The 14,210-nt window shown below is 35.6% G+C and overlaps 1 protein-coding gene across 3 annotated transcripts in view; it reads right to left on the bottom strand.

Annotated features, from left to right (window-relative positions):
* The window catches only part of FTO (FTO alpha-ketoglutarate dependent dioxygenase), a 433,221-nt gene that overhangs the window by 295,770 nt on the left and 123,241 nt on the right, over positions 1 to 14,210 (bottom strand). For all 3 annotated transcript variants that reach the window (XM_031954519.1, XM_012553818.3, XM_031954518.1), the window contains exon 2: positions 5,589 to 5,666. In XM_031954519.1, coding sequence (XP_031810379.1) covers positions 5,589 to 5,666 — 78 coding nt within the window. The remainder of the gene's footprint in view (positions 1 to 5,588; positions 5,667 to 14,210) is intronic.

Here is a 14,210-nt window from a genome sequence, read left to right as displayed (position 1 = left end):
TTGACTCTAATTTATAAGAAATCAAGCCATTCTCCAATTGATAAATGGTCAAATGATATTAACAGACAATTTTCAGATGATGAAATTGAAACTATTTCTACTCCTATGAGAGAAGGTGCTCCAAATCACTATTGATCAGAGAAATGCAAATTAAGACAACTCTTAGATACACTAAACACCTGTCAGATTGGCTAGAATGACAGGAAAAGATAATGATGAATGTTGGAGGGGATGTGGGGAAAACTGGGACATTGATGCATTGTTGGTGGAGTTGTGAACGAATCCGACCATTCTGGAGAGCAATTTGGAACTATGCCCCAAAAGTTATCAAACTGTGCTTGATCCAGCAGTGCTACTACTGGGCTTATATCTCAAAGAGATCTTAAAGAAGGGAAAGGGACCTGTATGTGCAAAAATGTTTGTGGCAGCCCTCTTTGTAGTAGCCAGAAACTGGAAACTGAGTGGATATCCATCACTTAGAGAATGGCTGAATAAATTGTGGCATATGAATGTTATGGAATATTATTGTTCTGTAAGAAGTGACCAGCAGGATGAATACAGAAAGACTTGGAACTGATACTGAATGAAATGAGCAGAACCAGGAGATCATTATACACTTCAACAACAATACCGCATGAGGATGTATTATGATGGAAGTGGATATTTTCGACAAAGAGAAGATCTAATTCAATTCCAATTGATCAATGATGGACAGAATCAGCTACACCCAGAGAAGAAACACTGGGAAATGAATGTGGACTATTTGCATTTTTGTTTTTCTTCACAAGTTATTTTTACCTTCTGAATCCAATTCTTCTTGTGCAACAAGAGAACTGTTCGGTTCTGCACACATATATTGTATCTAGGATATACTATAACATATTTAATATGTATAAGACTGCCTGCCATCGAGGGGAGGAGATGGAAGAAGGGAAGGGGAAAGTCGGAACAGAAGTGAGTGCAAGGGATAATGTTGTAAAAAATTGTCCATGCATATGTTCTGCCAATAAAAAGTTATAATTAAAAAAAAAAAGTCTTAGTTTGACTGAGGCAATGTTGATTTTGTCATATGTACTCATCATGGAATAAAATATACATATAAATTTTATTGTAGCAACTGGTATCTGAATTTTTTATCACCTTTGTAAAACTAGCTGCAGATCTGAAATAGCTATAAAAAGGAAGAAGGTAAAATAAGAGACAAGTCAGGAAATCTACTATCTTCCCTTGGATCCAGGAAAAGCAACCAAGTACTTCAGATACGTGACTCCTTTTGCTTCCTTTACCTTAGAAATAAAAACACAATCTCTAGAATGGCTTCTCCCCCTTCCTCCCCCCCGTTTTCCTTGCCCAATCTGAAGTATTTTCCTTATGTATTCAAGCCCCATGCCAGATACCTACATTTTTTTATAAGTCCTTTGTATAATCTTAAGGCAAAGCAAATCACATCACATTGCGGATAGGTTAAAACAATGACTTCAGAAGTTCGTTTCTTTTGGGAGACTTCTCAGCTTCATGTAGCTGTACAGTCTGAGCCAGAAAAAGCGTTTAGAACATTAGTTTTGGGATGGCTGCCAAGCTGCAACCATTTTACAGCTAAAATGGTGTCGAAAATGTTATGACTAATATGGTGCAAATTGCCATAAAGTGTAAAATGCAAAACATTGCCAGCAAAATTCAACTGGAGCCAGTCTAAGAAAGCATTCCCCTGAAATCAGAGCATCTTTCAAAAGGTGACTGTGCCTCACCAGCAACAGGAGTACATTATATGCTATTTATTCCCTCTTCCTCCACACCTAAAGTCAGTCCAAGATTTTTATATTTTATTTCACTCTACTCTGAATGATTAAACCGAGGATCCCTCTGCAATGAGTCTGCTTTAAGCATTTATTATTTTGTCCATTTAAACTTTCCTACAGGCAGAATTCTTCAAAAATCAACATTTACAATAAAGAAATGTAAGCATTTATGTAAAAGCATAAATTCTTAACTTTTAATTTGTATCATGAACCCTTTTTGCCTGTCTATAAAATCTATGTTTTACATAGAACAATGCAAGAATAATGTTGTCTTGCTTTCTGTTGTTTTTTTTAAATTCATAACTGACTAAACTTTAGCTATAGAGATTAATGAAAATTAGGATGTAATTTATTTTCTATCCAAATTTAGCAACCTCTTAAAATCCAGTAAAAAATAAATAAAATAAAAGCTTTTTTTCTAGAGAGACTGATGTATTCCAGCACTGAATCACTGGCAAGGATTGAATACAATGGCCAATGGAACCTAAAAAATGCTTGTTGCTATTTTATAAACTACATTCTTTTCATGGAATTTTCTATAGATCTTAAGAAGTAGATTATGTCTATTGATAGCCATTAATATAAAAAATGATTACATGTTTCTTAGGAGAATTTTAATGGGATTTACAAAACATTTTAATAAAATTTTATGAAATTCTGCCAACAACCATTCCAAATCACTGTATAACATTTAATGTTTTATGCCTTGCTGACCAAATTAAAGGCTAATTTTTAAAATCAGACATGGCCAGCTAATTTATAGTTCTTGAGTGCATAATATGTTTAGTCTTGAGAGGTAATATGAGCTAATGGATAGAAGAGCAATCTTGTAGTTAAGAAAATCTGGGTTCAAGTCTTGTCTCTGATACTTACTAATCATAGGCTTTCTTAAGGCCCCAACCTACTAACTGTCTATCCCTCTAAGTTACAGATGATTTGCGGCATCTGTTTCTTTTTAACAAATACTGATTTTGTTTTTCAGTTGTTCTTCAGTCATGTCTTAATTCTTTCTGACCCCATTAGGGGTGTTCTTAGCATAGGAGTGGTTCACTATTTCCTTCTCCAAGTCATTTTACAGTTGAGGAAACTGAGGCAAACAGAGTTAAGTGAATTGTCCAAGATCATACAGGAAGTAAGAGTCTGAGGCCAGGTCTGAACCTACAAAGAGTTGAGTAACTCTATCCATTATATCATCTAGCTGCCCTCAGCATTTATTAAGCATATACTATATATCATATTATTTCATTTAATCCTCACAACAACTCTGGGAAGTAGGTGCTATTATAATTCCCATTTGATAGATAAGAAAACTGAGATAAACAGGGGTTAAATGAATTGTCCAGGAACACATAGCTAGTGTCTAAAGTCAAATATGAAAGCAAGTCTTTCTGACTGAGTCCATAGCTGATTACAAACCCAGAGGTCTCCCACATTAATGAAAACACAGATCATTTCCTATTCCTTTAAAAAAATATATTTTGTCTTATTCAAAAGTTCTTTAACATTTTCAACATTTCTTAAAACACTGTAACAATGATAGCTATGTATTTAACATATACTTTAACATATTTAACATGTATGGGTCTACCTGCCATCTGGGGGAGGAGGTAGGAGGAAGGAGGGGAAAAATTGGAACAAAAGGTTTTGCAACTGTCAATGCTGAAAAGTTACCCATGTATATATCTTGTAAATAAAAAGCTATAATAAAAAAAAAAATGATAGGACCAGAAAGGGCACATATGTTTAGTATTTTCTTTACTAGGATAGTGTAGGGTACTAACTAATTTCATGGTGTTATTGTTAGTATGATGATAATTATTAAGTTATCATCCAGTGGATAGGTAGATCATCTATGGAGAATTTATAATTATAAATTCTTAGACCAGGATCTCTCAAAGCAAGAACCCTGCAAGATTCCCCTTCGATTAAATATAACTTCCTTGAGGGTAAGACTATTTAATGTTTGTCTTGTGCCTTCAATGCCTACCACAATGCTTTGTATAGAGATTTAAAAAAAAAATGCTTGTAAAATGAGTGAATAAATAAAGAATGAATGGTTTGGAAGAATTGCAATACGAACCACTGAAGTTGGTAGTCACTTCACCTTTTGCATTGCAAATGCAATTGATTACCAATCTTGATAAATTATAGATCTACCTAAATATATAATTAAGATGACAGGCTCAGAAACAGGCAGATCTTGGTCCCCATTAGGCAGCTTTCATTCTAAAGATAGATAATAACCCAGCTACAAAATTTCTAGAAAATCTAATAAGTACCAAGAAAATAAAAATCTCTACAAACATAAATTACTACTCCAAAGTTTTAAGAAATGTACTTTCTTGCTTTCTAAACAGATGAAAGAATATTTAAGCATTATCTCTGTAACTCTGTACTCATACCTAACATGCATAGTTTTCATTCAGAAAAATGATTTTATTTTACTTTTTGTTATGCTTATGATAGTTTATGTAGTAATAATATTTTGGAAGAACAAGGGAATTAAAAGGGAGAAAAAATAGGAGAAAGATCATTTAAAACTGCAAAGGGCCTTGGAAATTATTATATAATCTAAACTTTCTCATTTATATTGGTTTGCTTAGGTTTATGCAGGTACTATGTAATACAAGCAAGACTTGCATGAAGGTTCTGTGACCCCAAATGCAGGATTTATTCCATTGTACCCCCAACTACCTTTTGGAAGGTAGATTCAAGGACAATAGAAGAAAAAATGGGGAAAAAAGTTTTTACTCAAGAATGCCCTTGTGGCAGCCCTTTTTATAGTGGCTAGAAACTAGAAAATGAATAAATGTCCATCAACTGGAGAATGGTTGGGTAAATTGTGGTATATGAATGTTATGGAATATTATCGTTTTGTAAGAAATGACCAGCAGGATGAATACAGAAAGGCTTGGAGAGACTTACATGAACTGATGCTGAGTGAAATGAGCAGAACCAAAAGATTATTATACACTTCAACAACAATAACTGTATGAGGATGTATTATGATGGAAGTGGATATCTTCAACAAAGAGAAGCTTCAATTTAGTTCCAATTGATCAATGATGGACAGAATCAGATACACTCAGAGAAGAAACCCTGGGAAATGAATGCGGCCTACTTACATTTTTGTTTTTGTTCCCAGGTTATTTTTATCTTCTGAATTCAATTTTCTTGTGCAACAAAAGAACTGTTTGGTTCTACACACATATATTGTATCTAGGATATACTTTAACATATTTAACCTGTATGAGACTGCCTGCCATCTAGGGGAGGGGGTGGAAGGGGGGAAGGGAAAAGTTGGAACAAAAATGAGTGCAAGGGACAATGTTGTAAAAATTACCATGCATATGTTCTGGCAATAAAAAGCTATAATTAAAAAAAAAAAAAGAATCTCCTTTTTCCCCCCACTATCACCTGTGTCTTTTATCTACATTTAAGGTCCAACTCTGATCAGAATGGAACAAGCTAGAGAGAAAAAGCCCAATAGACTAGGAGTCTGGATTTCTAGGTTCTAATCCCAGATTTGCCACTCATCAACTCTCACTTAACTTTTCTAGACAAGTCACTCAACCACTCTAGAAATCAGTTTCCTTGTTAAATTTTCTTATTAAATCTCTGACATTATATGATTCTAGGTCTTTATTATTATCATCTTTCATTCAATTGAATAAATATTGACTAAGCTCCTATTTCTGTGCAAGACACTAGGACAACAAAGACAACAAATAAAAGTTTGCCCTATGCATATAATTATAATCATACAAAATATGATTTAAGATACATTACCAGCTGGTAGAATTCAGCATCTTTGGGAGTTAGATAAGGAAGCCATCTGTTTCCAAGTTCTTTAAGAAGCTTCTGCTTCTGTGTATAAAAAATAAAAATACACACAAATACACACATTATTAAGGAGGGAAAAAAAAAGAAAAAGAAATGACTTTCTTAGCCAAGAAAATACCCCAATATATCAAATACTTCAAAGTGATCTATTACTTCATCAGTGGGAGAACTCTTTACATCAATGACATTCACAACCCCCCTTTGCTTCAGTGCATGGTCACACATGCAAAGCTAAATATTAGGTCAAAAATTTCATGATTTTGGATAACATTTTGTTGATGAGCAAACATCAGATTTTTCTAGGCTGATTTCTGAATGACAGACACCTAGCTAATCAATCACAAGACCCAGCTGTGATATTTTTGCAACACAGCAAGAGCTACTAGAACTTGCATTCCCTTGATGTCCACTTATCTAATGCCACCTCCAGTCACCACCACAGTAGAGAGGCGTCTCAGGAAGTCTTTAGTTACAAAGCAAAGCAAAATGGCAATAAAACACTTATTTTAAGAATATCTGAGCATAGGAAGGCAACCTCTCCTTTCTCAAAATCACTGCCACTTGAAAAATGCATAAACAAGCCCCTTGTGAGCAGCACTCTTGTCAGGAGTCTATTGCCCTTCTTACCTAAATCAAAATGTCAAGAACATCAGCAAGAATACACACAAGAAATTAAAAGAACTATAAAACAGCCCTCTCCATCAAGAAGGAACAATTAGTAAATTATGGGGTTTTTGTGTATAGGCCTATTCTAATTGTGGCTAATTGAGGCCTTCTGCCACAGGAAAACATTTTATTCGAGTGGCAAACAGGCTTCAATGACTACGAGCTGATACATATCTTGGTTAAATAAATAATTAGCTTAGATAATAAAAGTACAAACTGCAGCACAGTGCAGAAATCTGTTGATGGATTGTTGTTGTTGTTTTCCTGCTTTGAAAATCAGCTGTTATTTGTGTCAATGATATCTGCATATATATATAGACATGAAGGAATGTACTGAGATCCACATTTCAAGCATTATGCAAACTGTTCCTAATGAACTTGTTATATAATCATTTTTTTTTTCCTTTAAACTCTTTAAAACCAGCATGTCCTTAGAAATCTATGATTAGTTTCCAGTCCTTATCTCTGATTAGTTCCCAGTCCTTATAATCCACCTGAACACTTGGATACATCAAATGGAGAGAGGTTTACATTCCTTAAATTATTTCCCACCCAATAAACACTGCCTTAACACATATTTATGGGTCTCTTTCAATGAGGTTAAATATGTATATATGGTAGCATACATAGGAAAGGGTCAAAAGAGAATTGACATGCCATCCCCCAAAACGAGTTTAAATAACAGTGAACCTTTCAGAAAGGTTAACAAGTGCCAGTAGAGGTCAATTCTCAGTTCATAATTCATACTTCAGTTAAATAAATTCCCCTGAAAGCTTATCAACTAACTCACAATCAGCTCATCAGAGAAGTACATATTATTGCAACTCAGAGTGCTCCTTTGTAAGGATAAGTTGAAAGTGCAAGTGACAGTGTAGTTCTACTACATAGAAGTCAAAATATTAAATGGTCTACTATATCTGGAAAATGTCAATATCATAAGGATAATTAAACAATGCACAAGAATAGAAATAGAGTCAGCAACATTTCCATTTCAAGTCTATATAACTGAGTCTATTACTGTATATCAGCATTAACAAACTGCAATTCACTGACTAACTAAAGTGTCAAAATGAGTGCTAAAATTTATAACCTAGGAATGGACTCTGCTCTTTCCATTTCTCATTTTCTTTAAGGGTATGGAAATTTTGTTGAAATCAAGAAGGAAAGCAAATTTTGATTAAGTCAACTGGCCATTTAATTAGCATTCTATCTAATTGCTTAAAGAAAAAATTAATTTTTTAACATAGAATTCGTAGCAAAGACAAAGAGAATATGAGGGTGTTTTTTTTTTTCTTAAAGCACACTTTTGTTCAACAATGAAGCATTTATTTGGGGAAACATCTGAAACACAGGCTAGCAAACATAAGGGGGAAAAAACCTGACAATTTTCTTGTCTATGTCAAATGCCAACCCCTTGGCAAACACACCACATTAAAATGCACTCTTGAGTGTAGGTAGAAGGAGCTCACATTTGATTGTCAGATCTGGCTAACTGCTGCTCCTCAGCTTGATGTACAGATAAATACACACAGCTGGGCCTTGCAGCATACTGCTCTTCTCATATACAAGAAGCTGTCACACAGATGTCAAATACATCAAGCTACTCATAAATTCCACACACAAAACCAGAGAGAAATCAAAGCCTCAGCTCTACCACCTGGCTAGAGTTGAGGAGAAAAGCCCCATCCACCAGGACGACATCCTACCACATCTCCAACAGGTAAAGGAAACAGCAAAGATATGACATAAAAAGCATCTTCACTCCAAACTCAGAACAGATTTTAAAGTCAGATGTCAAAAACTTCAGTTTTAATGCTTAGTTCCTGGCTTAAAAGGCAATCTAAGACAAATAAGAGGGGATTCTATCTTACTTTCCTTACCTTTAAAATGGGAATGTATAGCTTGAAAAAAAAATATGTAATTTATAAAAAGATACAACAGATAATAATCCTAAAAGGATTAATTTAGGCTTCAATCTATTTTTTTTAAATCCTGACTTGCTTTACAATTCTGAAGAAATTTAGAATTCATTAAAATTGTTCCAAGAATTCAAAATTTTCTTTTAGAATTTGTATTTACATATATATGTATATATATATATATATTAGAACTTGTATATTTAGAACATTGTATATGTGTGTGTGTGTGTTTAAAGGCAAAAAGTTGTTGTTAAATCTATTACTACCCAAAGCATTTCACAAAAAAATTGTCTGACTTGGGGATGATAACCATTCATTCCTTCAAATATACTGAGTATCTGCTACATAGCAGTATCTTAAAAAATATTCAGGATATTAAAGTTTCAGGGCCCCAGAAAAAACTCCTAATCTCAACCTAGTTCAACCCTTTTGAGATGAAGTGGACAGTAACCAGGCACCTCTAAAAAGTCCTCAGCAGAGCCTCTTAACACTATTCCTTGAAGTAGGGGTTTTAAGCCTGGAATCCATTAACTTTTAAAATAATATTTTGATAACTATATTTAATATAATTGGATTGTTTTATAACCCTATATATTTTGTTTTATGCACTTAAAAACATTCTTTAAAAGTGCAAAAGGGAAAGAAAAAAGAAAAGAGACAGACAGATAGACAAAGGAGGGAAGGAAGCATTTTGCTTGCCTGGAATTGAGATGGTCATGATACAAATTCTATCCTAGAGTTAACCAAGTCATGTCCTCCCCTGCAAGTAAACAATGAAGAAAATGAGGGAGGTGAGTGAAAAGGAAACAGCACCACAAATGGATCTCAAGTTGGGTTGAAATCCTTCCTTATTGCCAACTAAAGAATGCATCTACCTCAATTCATCAAGATAACACAGTATATTGTGAGCAGTGAAAAATTTAAGAACCACTGATTTAAAGGCAAGACTTTGTATCCAACTATGCTTCTAATCACTTCCACAGAGATTCTCAGAAAGTTCTAGGTACTCCGGGTCAAAACTGCCACCACCACTGGCCATTCTGGAAGGAAGGTGGGCTACCTCCTCTGACGTATCATTCTCTCAGCTTCTCTTCTCATTTATTGCTATGTAATCCCTCTAGCACTTGGTTCCACCCATTGACCTATTCTTTATCTTCCCCTCTGAAGTACACGGATACTGAGCACACCAACAATGTAAATACTGAGTCATTACTTCCTAATTTTTACCAATATTTTTCTTACTAATAGTGTCCCTAAGAATGAACTTCCTAACCTGTCATTTTCATATAAAATTCAGATAAGATTTTATAGACCTAAAAGTAAATTAAGCAGACAACAATATTAACATACTTTCACTTTTCTCTTTATCATGGGCCCTCATTGGTCAATCGGTCAATAAGAAATTATTGAACAATTTACTCAATACTAGCTATCTAGGCACTGGAATAAACAATAGGAATACAAAGGAGGACAAAAAAATGGTCCCCGTCCTTAAGGAACTCACATTTTACTGAGAGACACAACACACACCTTTAAGATATGCAGAGTATAAATGGAAGGAAAGATACAAGCAATGTGTAGGGGAAAAACCAGAAAGACCTTTTGCAGAAAGGAAGAGAAGCCAGCAGGTGGAAGTGAAGAAGGAGAAAATTCTGGGCAAGAGATAGCTAATTAGAAAGCTCAGAGTTGTGGTTTTGGGTATCATCTTCAAGTAACAGCAAGAAGGGCAGTAATGCTGAATTCTAAGTATACAGAGAGTCAAAGACTGCAGAAAAGTCCAAAAGGATGAGGACTGAGAAAAGGACATTACTCTAAAGGCCATTACTTTTGGCAATTAAGGGATCATCAGAAATTTTAGAGAAAGCAGTTTCATCTAATGATGAAGTTGGAAGCAAAGGTCTAAAGGGAATAAGACCAAAGGAAATGAAGGCACTAATTGTGGATAGCTTTCTCAAAGCTAGACATTTAAGGGACATGAAATATAAGACAATATCTAGCAGCAAGTCAGCTTAAGTGAGTTGTTTTTTTTTTAAATGATGGAAAAGACATGTTTGTAGGCAACAGACAGTACAAAGGGAGATTCTGAAAATTATTGGGGGGAGAGATGAAAGAGCTGGAAATCTTTGGAAAAGATAAAGTGGAATGGATTGAGAATTTATATTTCTTGATAAAGAAAAAAGCTACCTCTTCATATGAAAAAGGAGTGAAGCAAGAAAAAGGAGGAAGCCATCTGAAGGATGGAAAAAGAGGATGGGAGAAGAGAGGCTCTCTGGGAATGGCCTCAATATTTTTGGTAAACTATGAAAGAAGATCTTAGAGACTGGAAGAAAGGGTGCTGTGAGATGCTTGTGGAAGGATGAAATGTTTGGAATAATTTATATGGTGAATGGGATTTTGAATCTATTCAGCATATGTAAAAAGGCCTTGCTTGTTGCTAGAAGGACCCAGTAGAGATTATGCAACATATTTGTAGTGGCCCCCAGTCAGAATACTTTCATGATTTTCTCTAGTTCCACTGACTAGAAGTAGAAGGTAGGAATAATTCAAGGTTGTCACTTGGCAAGGTATAATGAACAATAGGATAAGAGGGTAAGGGATTCAAATGTAAAGTATAGTATAAAATTGAACTGGCTCACCATTAATACAGGGAAGCAAAAAGAGTGTAGCCAATATAGAGGTGAAAGAATTGGGAAAAGAATTGAAACATCACTTATCCTCAAATTTAATATTGCTTCTGGGAATAAACTGGAAAAACATTTTTACAGTCAAAGGTTCTGATAAAGGACTCATTTCCAAAATATATAGAGAATTGACTCTAATTTATAAGAAATCAAGCCATTCTCCAATTGATAAACGGTCAAAGGATATGAACAGACAATTCTCAGGTGAAGAAATTGAAACTATTTCTAGCTATATGAAAAGATGCTCCAAGTCATTATTAATCAGAGAAATGCAAATTAAGACAACTCTTAGATACCACTAAACACCTGTCAAATTGGCTAGAATAACAGGGAAAGATAATGGGGAATGTTGGAGGGAATGTGAGAAAACTGGGACACTGATACATTGTTGGTGGAATTGTGAATACATTCAGCCATTCTGGAGAGCAATTTGGAACTATGCTCAAAAAGCTATCAAACTGTGCATACCCTTTGACCCAGCAGTGTTAGTACTGGGCTTATATCCCAAAGGGATCTTAAATAACTCTTAGATACACTAAACACCTGTCAGATTGGCTAGATCTTGTTTGGTAAGAAATGACCAACAGGATGATTTCAGAAAGGCCTGGAGAGACTTACACGAACTGATGCTGAGTGAAACAAACAGGGACAGGAGATCATTATGTACTTCAACAACAATACTATATGATGATCAATTCTGATGGACCTGGCCATCCTCAGCAATGTGATGAACCAAATCAGTTCCAATGGAGCAGTAATGAACTGAACCAGCTACACCCAGGGAAAGAACTCTGGGAGATGACTAAGAACTATTACATTGAATTCCCAATCCCTATATTTTTGTCTGCCTGCATTTTTAATTTCCTTCACAGATTAATTGTACACTATTTCAAAGTCCAACTCTTTTTATACAGCAAAATAACTGTTTGGACATGTATACTTATATTGTATTTAATTTATACTATAACATATTTAACATGTATTGGTCAACCTGCCATCTGGGGGAAGGGGTGGGGAGAAAGAGGGGAAAAGTTGAAACAAAAGGATTTGAAATTGTCAATGCTGAAAAATTACCTATGCATATATTTGTAAATAAAAAGTTATAAAAAAAAATACTGGCTTCTGCCTGAATTATTATCCAAACAATATTGGTCTTCCTACACCAAACTCCTACTGTAATTGAAATTCTCCATATTTTCTATAAAATTATAGTATTTCCCAATCACCTTCAAACTGTTAAATGCACAAAAATAAAATGTTAAAAACTAAAATGGGCCAAAGTGGAAAGAGAAGTGCATACATTGAGAAGTGAGTCAGATAGTCAAGTTAAACAAGCTTTTATTAAGTGCTTGCTCCTTCTGGGATCACAGGATGATCAGAATAAAGGACTAGATCGTTTTCTGTGATCTCCTTGAACTCTTACACCTCTCCAGAACAGAAATTCTGTGCCTAACTTAACTTAGGCTATCTCCATGATTAGGATGACCAAAGTCAAAAAAGAGTTAAAAATAAAAACTATGAACTAATATGCTGAGCTTACTCCTCTGCTCTCCCATGTCCCATGCCACCCACCCACAATAAGGCTTCAGGCAGCTAGGGGGCTCACAACAAAGGCCAGCCCCAGGCCCTGACCACCCTCCCTCCCTGTAGCAGAGTGGAGATCCAGGCACTAGCTTACACAGGTTTGCTTAGAATGAGATAGACATCGGGGTCCACAGCATTGCCCCAGGAGCAGAAGCTAGCCAGTGCCAGTGAAACACTCTAGAGGCAAGAACCTGCTGGGGCCCCCCGCCAGCCCTGCAGTAGCCCTCCACTGCCACATCTGCTGCTGTGTAGGCTGCAAGGGATCTCTGCAGGAAAGCCAAGAATAGAGCAGGGAGGGCAGAGGACAGGAGCTAGCCTTCAGAAAGAGCTCAACACCCTCATACCACATATCTCTCTCCTCATAGATCCTCAAAGATACAAACCACAGCAGCCAACCCTGCCACCAGCACTGTAATGCATTAAACTGCCATTGTATACTACTGAAACAGAGGGAGAGGACAGGTCAACAAAGCAGGCCATAGTTACCACTGCACTAAGATCCAGCTGAGACCACGTTTTTACATGGTCTCAAGATAGAAAAGTCACGAGACAAAAACCTAGGCTGGTACACCATGAACTGCCTACCTGAGAAGCTGCAACATTTGAGATTCAGCTTCCAAGAAAACTACCATCAGAGAGGAAGGAGTCAGAAAGTAGGCAACAGAAGAAAATAAGGGGGGATGGCAGGGGAAGACAAATTACCAAATGTCTCAGGAAAGAGAAAACTCAAGGACCTTAAATACACACACACACACACACACACACACGCAAGAAAATGAACAAGGGAACATTGATGGCAGGGGGAAAAAAATCCACATCTAGTAAATGAGTTAAGTACCTATGAATAAATACTTCAAAGCAAAAGAAAATGATTCACACACATTTAATGAGACAGAGGGTCCTGTGGAATTTAAGGAGAACAAAGCAACAACATTCTATTCCTGAATAGTTTAAAAGAAAAATCAGAACTATGAGATTAGGATGTATGGCTCATAAAACAAAGATAATGGGCAAAGTAGAAAAAAAAAATCTTCACAGGCAACTCTCACCAAAGAAACAAAAGAGAACAACAGATTAAGAATGCAAATACACAAAAGTGAAAAGCAATCTACAAGAGGAGAAACAAACAAAAAAATGTTTTAAAATATATGTTAACCATGTAAGCAAAAGATGTTTTTTTTTCAAAAACAGAGGTATAAAAATAACATAAGGTCATAGGTTTCCCAGAAGAACATGACTGGACAAAAAAGCTTAACACTGCAATGAAGGAAATAATACAAGAAAACTGCCAGAAATTATGAACATAGAAAATAAAATGCCTGCCCTTTTTGTAGTGGCTAGAAACTGGAAACTGAATGGATGTCCATCAGTTGGAGAATGGCTGAATAAATTGTGGTATATGAAAATTATGGAATATTACTGTTCTGTAAGAAATGACCAACAGGATGATTTCAGAAAGGCCTGGAGAGACTTACATAACTGATGCTGAGTGAAATGAGCAGGACCAGGAGATCATTATATCTTCTACAACATACTAGATGATGACCAGTTCTGATGGATCAGGCCATCCTCAGCAACAGATCAACCAAATCATTTCTAATGGAGCAGTAATGAACTGAACTAGCTATACCAGAAAAAGAACCTGGAGATGACTAAAACCATTACATTGAATTCCCAATCCCTATATTTATGCACACCTGCATTTTGATTTCCTTCAC

The sequence above is a fragment of the Sarcophilus harrisii genome, chromosome 2 (genome assembly GCF_902635505.1).
Source record: "Sarcophilus harrisii chromosome 2, mSarHar1.11, whole genome shotgun sequence".
Classification (NCBI taxonomy): domain Eukaryota; kingdom Metazoa; phylum Chordata; class Mammalia; order Dasyuromorphia; family Dasyuridae; genus Sarcophilus; species Sarcophilus harrisii.
This window is presented reverse-complemented; position numbering and strand designations above follow the sequence as displayed.